At 54.0% G+C, this 12,779-nt stretch overlaps 1 protein-coding gene across 1 annotated transcript in view; it reads left to right on the forward strand.

Moving 5' to 3' along the window:
• The first annotated feature begins 745 nt into the window (after positions 1-745).
• Positions 746-12,779, forward strand: part of ATOH8 (atonal bHLH transcription factor 8) — a 31,170-nt gene continuing 19,136 nt past the window's right edge. Inside the window, exons 1-2 of the mRNA XM_080932542.1 lie at positions 746-1,753; positions 11,668-11,859. Coding sequence (XP_080788668.1) covers positions 983-1,753; positions 11,668-11,859 — 963 coding nt within the window. The 5' untranslated portion in view covers positions 746-982. The remainder of the gene's footprint in view (positions 1,754-11,667; positions 11,860-12,779) is intronic.

Consider the following 12,779-nt stretch of genomic DNA (forward strand, 5'->3'; position numbering starts at 1 on the left):
ACAGATATTTGCACCCTTCTCTGCCTCCCGTGTACTTCGGTGCCTCGGTTTCCCAATGTCCGGTGTTCCCTTCTGTTCCTGAGACCTCTGCTCCAGCAAAGAAGAGACAGAAGGGGAGAAGGCCTTGCAGTTGGGTGACAATGACCAGCCACACTGGGGTTCTTCTCTCCCACTAATCTTTCCCTCCCAGAAGCTCTGGGATTTCTCCCTGGGTTGGACAGTTTAGGTGGGAGGTAGAGGGGAAGGTTCTGGGTGGGGAAGGTCGGCGCTGTGTCACCCCCCCTCCCTCCCTCCAGGCCAACAAGGCTGGGCAATGAAAGGCCACAGCGGTCAGCAGCCACGTGCTTAGGACAGTAGTGGAGGGTGCAGACTGTCTTTGGGGGAGAGGAGGCGCGCCCCTAACTTGGGTAGGGGGCGGAGAGGGCGAGCTGGAGGAGGCAGGTTCCGGCAGAAGGCATGGGGGTGGGGAGAGGCCGAGAGCACGCGGACAAAGGAGGCGGCCCTCAGCCCAGCTGTTTTGAAAAATGCTTCCTGTTTCTTTAAAGGCGCTCGCAGCTCGGGCGGCCTGGGCTCGGGAGGCGGCGGCGGCGGCGGCGGGAGCTGCCTCCTCTCCGGGCGGGCGGCGCTGAGTGATCTTGCGAACTGGGCTTCTGTGTAAACTGAGGCTAAACAAACACAGATGGAGCGCAGCGGGCGTTCTGCAGAAATGCTGGCGGGGCGGCAGCGACTTCAGATGACACTCTGAGTTCTCCCGGGGAACGGGCAGCCTCCGAGGCTTCACGGAGCCGGAGGCGCAGCTGCCCCGGGAGTGGGGGTGCGAGGGAGGGACCCGGGGAGGGAGGGTAGGAGGAGAGAGCGCGGCGACAAGGCGGCGCTGAGCGCAGCGGCCACCGGGCACAGCCAGGCGCGCGGCGTGCAGAGCGATCGCTGCGGGGCGCGTGTCCCGGGCAGTCCCACGCCCCTGCCTCGAGCCGTCCGCGCCATGAAGCACATCCCGGTCCTCGAGGACGGTCCGTGGAAGACCGTGTGCGTGAAAGAGCTGAACGGCCTCAAGAAGCTCAAGCGGAAAGGCAAGGAGCCGGTGCGGCGCGCGAATGGCTATAAAACTTTCCGATTGGACTTGGAAGCTCCCGAGCTCGGCGCCACGGCCAGCGCCACCGCCGCCACCAACGGGCTCCGGGACAGGACACAACCGTTCCCGATCGCGACCCCAGTACCAGCCTCAGTGGCGCCTGCGGTTCCTCCAGGTGGAGGCACAGACACGACCAGGGAATTCCGGGGCATCAGAGCGCCTGAGGTCTCAGACGCGCGCAAACGCGGTTTCGCTCTGGGCACAGTGGGACCCGGACTACCCACGCCACCGCCGCCTCCTGCGTCGCAGAGCTTGGTACCCGGGGATCCCGAGGCGCAGCCTTTCCGCGAGCAGGCTCTGCGTCCCCGCATCTTGCTGTGCGCCCCTCCCGCGCGTCCCACGCCGTCCGCGCCTCTCGCACCCCCAGCGGCGCCACAAGAGTCCCCCGTTCGCCCCGCGCCCCCCACGCGCCCGGGGGAAAGTTCCTACTCGTCAATTTCACACGTAATTTACAATAACCACCCGGATTCTTCCGCGTCGCCTAGGAAACGGCCAGGCGAAGCGACCGCCGCCTCCACCGAGATCAAAGCCCTGCAGCAGACCCGGAGGCTCCTGGCCAACGCCAGGGAACGGACGCGGGTGCACACCATCAGCGCAGCCTTCGAGGCGCTGAGGAAGCAGGTACCCACTAAGCGCCGCCGGGCTACTGTGGCAGGGGTGGGTGAGTGCCCTCAGGATCGGAGTTAGGATAAAAGGAATCTCATGAGGCAGGCCGATTGGAGTTATTGCTGTGGCAACTCTTTTAATAGTCTGCAAAGTGGTACGAAAGCTAGAGATCTCTGGCCTAGACACGCCCCTGTTCCCCTGTGCATCTGACCTCAGGTCTCGTAGTTGACTTGTATACAGACGAGTTTTTATCTTCTGATCCCTTGGGCTTAGTGGGGGAAACAGAGGGTGAAATGTGGGAATCTTCCCCTGGACGGGGAGGGTCGCAGGGCAAGACCTTTCCGCTCTGAGCACTTGGCATGCTTGGGGTCTTGGCCCCCTGTTGGTGGCACCGAGTCACACAACACCACAGAGGCGCACTCCTCGGGGCCCTGGAATGTAAAGGGCGGTCGGGGGTGGGGGGCTTCGCTCCTGGTTTCCATGGTCACTCAGCGTGGTTCTAGGATCTCTGCAGTCCACAAAGACCCGGGCTATATGACTGTGGTTCGTCCAGGTATAGCTTTGGGAATTTTCCCAGGAGATCCTGCCCACCACTGCCCTTCTTGTCCACACCAGTCACCTCTGCCCAGGAGACTGTTGAGGATTCTTTGGGGGGTGGGGGAAGTGTCAGGGATTAGGAGGCAACAGAGCTTAGCTCTGGACAAACCCGGGAGCGCGCTTCTTTAGGTACTGGGAGCAAACTGCCCTCACCTCAGTGCCTATTGGAGAAGCTAAAGATTATCTGACGGAAGAATTACCATGGCAGAGGGGCAGTTGACAGCTGGGATAAAGTTGGTTCTCCCCCAGATAAACTAGTTTCTCACTTAGAGAGGAGTAAGATCTTAAAAGGGTGTGGGATGGGCCCTGTTCTCCGGGTCATACAGGGGGCTGGGGTGGGTGGTGGATGTTACTTGTTCAATAGATGAAATTCTTGTTTGTTCTGCCACTGATTGGCTGTTTGTCTCCTGGAAAGTTACTCAACCTCTCTGGGCTCCAGCCAGTAGCAAACCATTTTGGAAAACTCCTTTTACTTCTTCCCTCAGACTCCCTTCTGTGGGCAGAGACAGGCGTCCAGAGACAGTCCGTCCATGAATTGGGCATGGAACCCCTAGGAGAAAGTGACCCTAGTGGCTTTTGAACCTGGCTTTGGGAGAAGTGTTTGGTCGTGGAGGTGGGGTGGCTGACGCTGTCTGCAGATACATCAGCTGTCCCCTGGACCCATCCATGTCACCCTGGGTCAGCTGCTGTGTGCCTGCATGCCTGGGCAGTGACAGTCCTTGTGTCAGGACAGAATGACAGACGGCAGGGAGTTGCCTGTATAGTTGCTTCAGGCGAACCCTCCTGGACTGGGGGAAATCACATGCCCAAATCTCCTTCCCAACTCCTTTTCTCTGCCTCCAACCACCTTCTTCAACTTTTCCCAGGGCAAGCATTCACGCCTGAGAGTTCGTCTGTGTCTCTCGTGGACTGTGGCTTTTGTGGCTTCCAACAAGGACTCCTATTTTATTTGATCATAATGACCCATTTTACAGTTAGCAAAACTGAGGCCAGGGCAAGGTAGGAGACTTACCTAAGATCATCTTGTACTGAGCAGTTTGTAGAAAGTTTCTGTAGTCACAGTCTTCCACTGGGTGGTGCCCTTGTGGACTTTCAAGAGATGAGGCTGTTGCTACTGGTCTCCTTTTCGAGTCCCTGCTCTCCGTAGGGGGAAGTTCTGCACAAAAGCATCAAATTCAGTGTGTCCAGCAGAAGGTTAGTCCAAGCAGTTTCCAAGAGAGACTTTGTGCGCACACACATGTAGTTAAACGCATCTACTTGTGTTCAGTAAATAAATCTACCCGAAGAACACACAAACCCACACATGTCTCCTGTCTTTCCTAGGTCTAAACCATACTGTCTTTTCCTTAGAAGGGGTGCTGGGCCCCACTGGACACTTGCTTGTTGGCTGAGAAGGGCTGAGGCTATACCCACCATGCCCCCACCGCCAGGGCTCCCGTCTGGGCAGTGGAGGAGTATCTTCCTGCCCTACACCTCAGCCTCCTGGGCTCTCTGGGTGGCGGTGGACAGTCAGTCCTCTTTGGGCCTCGGCTGCTAAGGTTGCATCATGATGTTACCCCTGCCTTACAGAGAGCAGGCAGGGGCTGTAAGGAAGAATATTTCTCAGACATTTTCAGGGGCCTGGGGACTGAGCAGGGCTCTACAAGACAGAGCCGTAGGGATGCTTTATTATCTCCCCCCCCCCCTTTTCCCCAGACAGGGTCTCTCTCTATGTACTCTTGGTTGGCCTATAAGTAACTCGTTGTGTAGACCAGGCTAGCCTGGAATTTATAGAAATTTGCCTGCTTCTGCATCTGCCCCTTGAGTGCAGACATTAAAGGCATGCCCATCTCATTTGGAAACTTTAAACATATTTTATTAAGAGGGGGGAGGGGAGAGTGGGAGTGTGTGTGTGTGTAGGTGTGCCACAGTGTGTGAGTAGAGGTCAGGGGACAACCTGAAGGAACTTGGTTCTCTCCTACCATGTGGGCCTTGGGGATTGAACTCGGGCCGTTGGGGCTTGGCAGCAGTCACCACTGAGCCATCCAGCCATCCTTTTAGTCATTTTGATAATAACCACAGAACGTACCAGGCTCTGCGTTTAGAACCTCCTGTGTCACTCCCTCGTGTCCCAGTTCGTACACGGTGGTTTCGGGGTCTCAGGAAGCTCACGTGAACTGGTGCTTCTGGCCACCCCGCCGACTTCGGGCTGTGCTGTCTCCATGTGTCGGCACTACGGTCTTGGCAAGGCGTCCGTGGCACCCGGCAGTTTGCAGAGTTGTGTGGTCGCCACAAAGCCTGGATTGAATCAGGGTTAAGTGAGTCTTCCCAGTGGCCAGTACTTAACGGCTTTGCTTCTTGGCTTATCCACCACCGCACCAGGAAAACAGTCAGGCCCCTGCCTGTCATTGCAATCTACCCGCTGGCAGAGGTGCAGGTGGGAGAGAGTCCCTCAAGTCTGGGGATGGGGGGGGCTTGCAGGGCAGATGGTCAGACTACAGCACTTGCCACCAGCCCAGCTGCACCCGAGCCCTCCTTGCTGCCTCATATGAGGGCCATGTGTGTGCAGCTGGGCTGGCCACGTGCAGGCTGCTCCCTGCCAGGTGGGAGGGGTCCGTGGGAAAGGCCAGCTGTACTGGGCAGAGGAAGGACAGGCCCGAGCTCCGGGACCTCCGACTGTGCCCACCTTCCGGACGTCTGGCCTGTGTGTGGTTTTGGTCTCTCCCTCGAAGTCCCTTGATGTCCATGGAGGAGTGGCATCGCAGACAGCGATGGCCCCTTAGCAGCTGCCTCTCCCCATAAAGGAGGTAGGGAGCAAGCGGGCCCCAGACCACCGCCCCCAATGTGCCTTTGGGGGTCTCCAAGGGTCCTCGCTAGATTAGTTCAGTAATCCCGGTCGGGTAGGGGGGTGGTGGTCTTAGCCTCTCTTTAGTTTCCAAATCCTCTGAGGTGACAGACAAGGGGAACCTCAGCAGTACCTGGTCATCCCCCTGAGGAAGTGGCCAGCAAGCCTTCTCACACTGGAAGCTCACAACACACGGTTGGCAAGGGTGACGGGTTCCAAGAGAGGCTGTTGATTGAGATCCTTGGGACATGAAGATATATCTCTGGTCATAGGTTTGCAGGGTTACTTGTGTCACTAACGAGGACACTTAGAGAGAGTGGCCAGGTTCTGTCCCCAGGTCTGTCAGGCCCTAGGGGAGAGTGGCTGGGTCTTGTGTCTTCTTTCACTTTGTAGACGGTTTGAATTTTAAAGTCCTTTCTAAGGAGCACTGGAAGGGATGTTGAACAGCCAAGACGGGGCGGCTTCCTGCCAGGAGTCCTGTCCCGCAGACATAAGAGAATAGCTTCATACAGAAGGAGTCTAGAATGCTGCTGTGAGCAGGGACATCGTGTATGTGTAGCTCCGTGGGCCTGGGGGGGGGGTCTCTGAGGGCTGCCTCTGAGACTTAGCAGGCAAAAGGCTTTGGGAGTGTTCCTGAATGTTCTGCTAGGTTCCTGATTTTTGTTTTTGTTGTCCGCCCCCCTCGTTCGTCCACTGTGATCCCATTCTGAGAAGCAGCTATTTGGATGCCCACGTTTCTGGTGAAGAAACAGGTCCTGTAAGGCCATAGTCCTCCTTAAAGTTGGGAAGATGTCCAGAGGACAGCCAGGCCCTCAGGCTTCCCAGCCAGTGTTTGCTGGAACCAAGGGAAGGTCCAGCTTGGGCAGTGGAGGCGGGGTGGAATATTGGGGGCTGGCAGAGGACCTTGTGGAAATGCCCAAAGCCTATCCTTTGTGGAGTTTAAAATCCAGGAGCAGGGGAAGTCGCTCCATCAGTAAAACACTTGTTGGACAAGCTGGAAGAGACCCTGAGTTCAATCCCACCTAACCCACGTTGAAAGTCAGGACCGTTGGCGTACATCTGTCATCCCAGCGCCGGAGAGGAGAGAGAAACTCCAGGGTCTCTGGGGCTTTATCACCAGCCAAGCTGCCAACCTAACTGAATCGGGGAGCTCCTGGCTCAGGAGAGAGCTTGTCTCAACACCCAGGACGGAAAGTGATTGAGGAAGACAACGGATACGGATGTCTAGCCTTCACGTGCATGCTTGAACATACGCACATATGTATACCTGCAAAGACACGCGTGCACAGACACATGCCTTTAGCTAGTCCTTTGAGCTAAGCCTTGTGGATGAGTCTGAGGAAGGTCCCTTTACTATTCCAGAAGCTGGAAAATACAGGCAGGGAGTGGGAGACAGGTTGTATCTACTCCTTCCCCCAACCCCAGTCCTTTGACCAGGTAAGTCGGGCGGGATACGGATGGGGCTCGTGACTTGCTCTGGATACTACTCACAGAAGGTAATGTACGAATCTGGAGTCTTTTGGGATCACTAGCCTAAAACTACTGAAAACTATCTGCATCCACCTTAAGCTAACTGGAAAGAGCCCTGGTGGATCCATGACTTGAAAATCCAGCACATCTCTGCAGCTGGAGGAAAAGGAGGATGAGGCAGGCAGCTGGGAATCAAGTGTAACTTTGTGGCGTGGACACCTTTGCTTGGGTCTAGCCAGTGCATTCAGAATGCCTCTGCCCGCGGGGCTTTGAAGAAGGCAGCTGTTGGGGACCTTTTGCAAAGTCAGTAAACATCCTCAAGACTCTGTGAGGAACATAAGTGTTGCCATCTCTTGGGGAAATGGAGGCTCAGAGAGGCGAAGGGATTTGCTCAAAATCACGCCACTGCAAGTGCCTGGAACTTTGTGGTGGCAGCCTGGCCAAGGTGTCTCCATGCTGAGGCATAGCCGGGCTGTTTGGGTCCAAAGGTTGCATGTGCATTAGGAGATTGCATGGAAGTTGTTTGTGGGTTTTGTTGTTGTTTATTTTGAGTGGTATGTATGTTCCATGTTTGTGACAGGGTCTAATGTAATCGAGGCTAGCCTCACACTCAGTACGTAGCTTTCACACTTCTGATCCTCCTGAGTCTGTCCCCTGTGTGCTGGGAATTTCAAGTGGGCCCCACTTCTCCTGGTGCATGCTGGGGCCTGAACCCAGGGCATCAAGGTATGCTAGGCAAGCATTCAACCAACTGAGTTTTATCTCTAGCCCTGTCACTAGGAGACTCTAGGAGTCTGACAGAGAGTCAACCTTGGGGTATGGGAGGAGAAGGGACAAGCCACCGAAAGAACCACTGTTGCCCCCACGAGTCCACCTTGGTAGCAGAATGTCCTGTTGAATGTGCCCTCCTCGGGTGCCAGGCAGCTGAGCTGCTGGCTCCAGCCAGGTCTCAGCTGACTGATCTGAGGCTCAGATGCCACTTACCTGTTTTCCTCCCGTGCACATGAGACATTCATCTTTACTTGAGGTAGATCTCGGATAGGGTAATGCTGCGAAAACCCGCTGACCGCGCCAGAAAGACAAGGGCTCAGTCCAAGGTTTACTTTGGGTTTAACCAGAAGCTTGACCCAAGCAGTGGCCCAAGTGACATGTCTAGGACAGACTGCCCTGTCTGGCATGGTGCTTCTGGGTCGACCTTGGCTTCACCTGCCATTCTGGGCCCAGGTACACAGACCTTTCTCCAACTCGCTTTCTCCTAGAAGCCCAGCTGTGTGGCCCAGGTGCAGAGTTGTCTATTGAAGGGAGATTTCCAGAGTAATCTCTTAAGTGACATTGTCCTGGGTCCCCAGATTCTCCCACCCTGCAGACAGACAACCACCTCCTGGGTCAAGGAGCAGACAGAGGAGCTGGGCCTGACCCTGAGACCACCCCTCCCTGGCCCAGATCTTGTTTATTTGTTCAGACTGATAACAGGGTTTTCTGGACTCTGACTGGAAACCGGCGAAAAGTGTTCTGCCAGCTTTTCTTGGATGGGGTTGGTGCGGTGGCCAGGGGGAGGATGGGCATGTAGGTGGGACTTGGAGGTTCAGGAAAGTTAGCTTGCTCTGTGGCCTTTCCTGCCCCTGTCCCCTAGTTTTCTAGACTCCTGGGTTGTGTAAAGGGGTGGCTAGCTACTGTGCCCAGGGTGAGAGGTGTCAAGCTACTCTGCCCAGGGTGAGAGGTGTTTAGCTTCTGTGCCCAGGGTGAGAGGTGTTTAGCTTCTGTGCCCAGGGTGGGAGGTGTCTAGCTTCTGTGCCCAGGGTGAGAGGTGCCTACCTACTGTGCCCAGGGTGAGAGGTGTTTAGCCTCTGTGCCCAGGTTTCTCACCCTCTCTGGAGCCTGCCTCAGGACCTTCGGCAATCCTGAAAGTCATCGTTTTGCTGACCTCTGCTAGGCTTGCTGTGTACAATGCCTATGTTATCAATGGGAATCCCTACTACCTTGTGAGGTCAGTTTTGTTCCCAGTGTACAAGGGTTCGGAGTGAGTATGTCATTCACTTGGACATATGCTGGGCAGAGTGAGAGCCATTGCTTTGAATCCACGAGTCAAAGGTAAGTATATGTTGTTTGTCCATCTCGCAGGGATGGAGTTCGTGTTCAAAACTCCAGCCCCCCTTCCTCTATATTCTTATTGGTCTGGAACTGACCAAGTAGTCGAGGCAGGTTAGCTAACATGCTTCACAATGCTTCTGACTCTGTCTTCCGAGTGTGGAGATTGTTAGCACCCGCTACCATGCTGGACACCTAATGTGTGCCCTAGGAATCGAACTTGGGTCCTCTGTTTTGCAAGGCACACTGATGAGACAATCTCGCCAGCCCAGTTTTTTTTTTTTTTTTCTTTTCCTTTATCGTCTCACAAAAGATTCATTTATTGTATGGGTATGAGTGTTTTGCCTGCATAAATGTCTGCACATCATGTGAATTCTCGACACCCAAAGAGGTTGAAAGAGGACTTTGGATCCCTTAGAACTAGAGTTAAGGGATTTGAGCTGCCTTGTGAGTGTTAGGACCCAAGCCCGGGTCCTCTGGAAGAACAGCCAGTCAGTGCCCTTAACCACTGGGCCATCTCTCTAACCCCCTAGTACTTTATTTTACTTTTAATTATGTGTATATGCGTCTGCATGTGGGTCTGTGCACTAGTGCAGTGAGGCCAGCAGAGAGCCTGGGGTCCCATGCTCCTGGAATCACAGGCAGTTGTAAGCTACTCCGTTTGGCTGCTGGGAACGCAGTTTTGGTTGTGTGCAAGATCAGCATGCTGTCTTAAGTGCTGGGCCATCTCTCCAGTGCCTGAAGTATGTCTTAGGAATTAGATTCAAAATATCCCGGAGTTAATTCATTCACGGCCTTATTTAACCTGCAGCTGTGAGCCTTCCCCCGGCATATGGGGGATACTGGACACTAAGAGATGAGGATTTAAAGACAGACAGGTCTATCACAGCACTGTTAAGCACAGGCTGCTCCCTTGGTATAGGGCAGGCATGAGAAATCAGAGGAAGTTCCTAGATGAAGTGCTGGCTATAGTGGGTGATGCAGTGATGTTTTTAGGGTCCACAGTCCTGGGGCTGCCAGTAAGGATTTTCATTCTCTTGGTATTACTGAGCTTTGGGGCTCGGGAGTTTTTTGTTAAAGAGAGCATTGAGGACCCTGTACTCGGTGTGATGTTCAGTAGTACCCCAGACCTCCTCCCAAACCCTTCTGCTCCTCCGTTGTGACAACTAGGAATGGCCCCAGACCTTACCATCTGTCTCTCGAGGGTTGAAATCATCCTCAGTTCAAAACATTGGTTTCAAAGAGCTCCTGGCCCATGAGCATGCTCCCTTAGAATTTCTGTAGCAGTTCTGGGTGGACCCCACACTCAGTGGGGCGAGATGGACGGTGTGTATAGGTGCCAAAGAGCCGTAGATGGGACTGGAGCTCACCAGTGGGGATGTTCCAGCTGTTTGGGTGAAGAGAGCTGGGAAACAACAGGCCGACTAGTTAGTAGCTGTCAGGTAGATGAAGAGGGGTTCCGTCCATGCCACACTACCACACTCAGTTACATGGTGGTCTTAGCGTTTTGATGCCCCACGCAGCACACAGGTAGGATGGCCAGTGCTAAGAAGTCAGAGGCCCTGCCCACCTCCCACAATTAGTGAGTGATTAGCTGCTGCCAACACAGAAAAACGAGTCTGTTGTGTGCTGTGCTTGGCAGTAACCCAGAGAGGGTGTAGAGAAAGTGATGAAAGAAAGAAAAAAAATCACATTTTTGTGTCTGAGTATCTGCACTGTCCCCCTGGACATCTCCAGGGTCCCAAGAGAGTGTATGGGATCTTTTGAAAATGTTATTTATTGCTCTCTTTGTGTGTGCACATGGTGTGGGCATGTGTGCCATAGCACACATGAAGGGTATGGAGGGCAGATTTATAGATTCGGCTTGTACATGGGGTCCCTGGATTGGCCTCTGACTATGAGGTTTGCATGGCAGAGTCTTTCCCACGGGGCCGTCATTCCAGCTCCATCATTCTTGGGTCTAAATTCTTTGAAGGCGGGAGTTGAAGTTTGTTCAATCGTTGGCTTGTTTTCAGGCAGGATCTTGTTCCATCTGCCGCTCTAGCTATGTAGATACTCACTGTGTAGCCGAGGGTGGCTTCCAACTCACAGTAGTCCTCCTGCCTCAGCTCCCCAAATGCTGTGATTCTAGGTGTGCACCTCCACATTTGGGTAGGAGTCATGTTTTTTTGTTTTGTTTCTGAGACACGGTTTCTCTGTGTAGCGCTGATGATTCTGGAACTTAATGTGTAGACCAGGCTAGCCTCGAACTCAGAGATCAGCCTCTGCCTCCCGAGTGCTGGGATTAAAGGCATGCACCACCACCACCTGGCTAGTAGTTGTGCTTTTATTTTAAATTTACTTAAAAAAATGTTTTGAGACTGGATCACAATTTAGTTATCTTTCAGCTTCCTGTGTAAGGGAGGCTGATGTTGAATTCCTGACCTCTACTTCCCGAGTGCTAGTATTCTAAGCATATACTACCAGGCCCATAGGAGCCAAGGTTTTGCAGGGCAGGTGGTGCCTGAATTTCAGCCCAGCCAGGCCTGCATAGTGAGACCCTATCTTAAAAAGATACGTATTTTTTAATTGTCGAGGCCTCAAGTATCCAACAGAATAAGTGTCGGTGAACGAGTGAGCGTATGAAAGAACCCTCAGAGGTAGGATGGATGTCTGCCCCCGAAGCAGCAGGAGGAGAGGGCTCTGTAGGGTAGAAATCTCTGGTACTTCGGCGGGTGCTTGGCTGTGGCTCCAGCCTCTTTGTCTCCTGTCAAACGGGAATTTGGACACAGCCTAGAGAGTGGGAGTGGCAGAGCTGGATGTGGGTGTGTAAACTTCAGACGCTTAGTTAGCACAGGTCATAAAGTCAGGTTGCCTCCAGTCCCCTCCCAGCCCAGGTGGGTACTACAGGGTGGTGCTCAGCACTGAGGCCTCTGGGGCTGTTCCTGATGTCCTCTCTTGCCATTCTCAGGTGCCGTGCTACTCCTATGGGCAGAAGCTGTCCAAACTGGCCATCTTAAGGATTGCCTGTAACTACATCCTGTCCCTGGCGCGGCTGGCTGACCTGGACTACAGTGCCGACCACAGCAACCTCAGCTTCTCCGAGTGTGTGCAGCGCTGCACCCGCACTCTGCAGGCAGAAGGACGTGCCAAGAAGCGTAAGGTATTCGCCTGCACTGGGGCAGCAACCTTAGGGGAGTCGGGGACGGTTGGGTAGGGGCACCCTGTGTGTGTCCAGATTCCCACTGGGCCAGAGAGGTCAGTCTCTTGGAATGTTCCGGTAGATATCCCAGATCCAGGAATGCTCACGCTCCAGGAATCATGAGTGGGGTCCTGAGCATCAAGCTACTGGGTGACCTTTGATATCCTGGAGTCTCTAGGTTTGAGTTTGCTTTTTCCTTAAATGAAGAAATGGTCCACCTTGGAAACCCTTCTTGTTCCGATGTGATGTGGGGCTAAATAATCAATGTGACCCTGACCGATGTTCTGTCTGGATGAGATTTCCCTGGAGAGGTGGTAGCCCAGGAGAGGCTGTGTGTGGTTTTGGGGAATGTGTTTTTGTCCTGGGAGTCCTATGAAGCTATGCACGAGAGAGTGTGATATCTATTCATTTATTCATTTCAGAGAGATTTGCTGAGAAAGTTGGGCAGGGATAAGGAATTCCTGTCATGCAGTGATAGGGTGGGTATTCAGAAAAATAACCCGTATGTCCAAGTGGAAGGGTTAGAGTGGCCTATCCCGGGGTGGGGGAAGGCCTGATGGAAGATTCATGGTAATTCTTCTGCCCAAGGGAGCTGGGCAGAACATCTTGTTGGAACTGACGTTTGATCTGGGACCAGTAGGATAGCGAACCAGGCAGATGAAGCAGGGACATCCCTGGAGGTGGGCAGGGCAGACCGCCTGCCTGTACTAAGCCTGATATATTTAAGGGAATCCATGGAGGAGAAAGGGGGTTGGGCACAACCGTAGTTTCCTACGTGCTGGATGCTTCCAGATATCCAGCCAGGGTCCAGTACTTAGCAGAGTTGCTGTAACTGTCTGGATGGAGAAAGACAGTGGGATGCAGTCTGTGAGATGCTCAAG

The sequence above is a fragment of the Micromys minutus genome (genome assembly GCF_963924665.1).
Source record: "Micromys minutus genome assembly, chromosome: 18".
Taxonomy (NCBI): domain Eukaryota; kingdom Metazoa; phylum Chordata; class Mammalia; order Rodentia; family Muridae; genus Micromys; species Micromys minutus.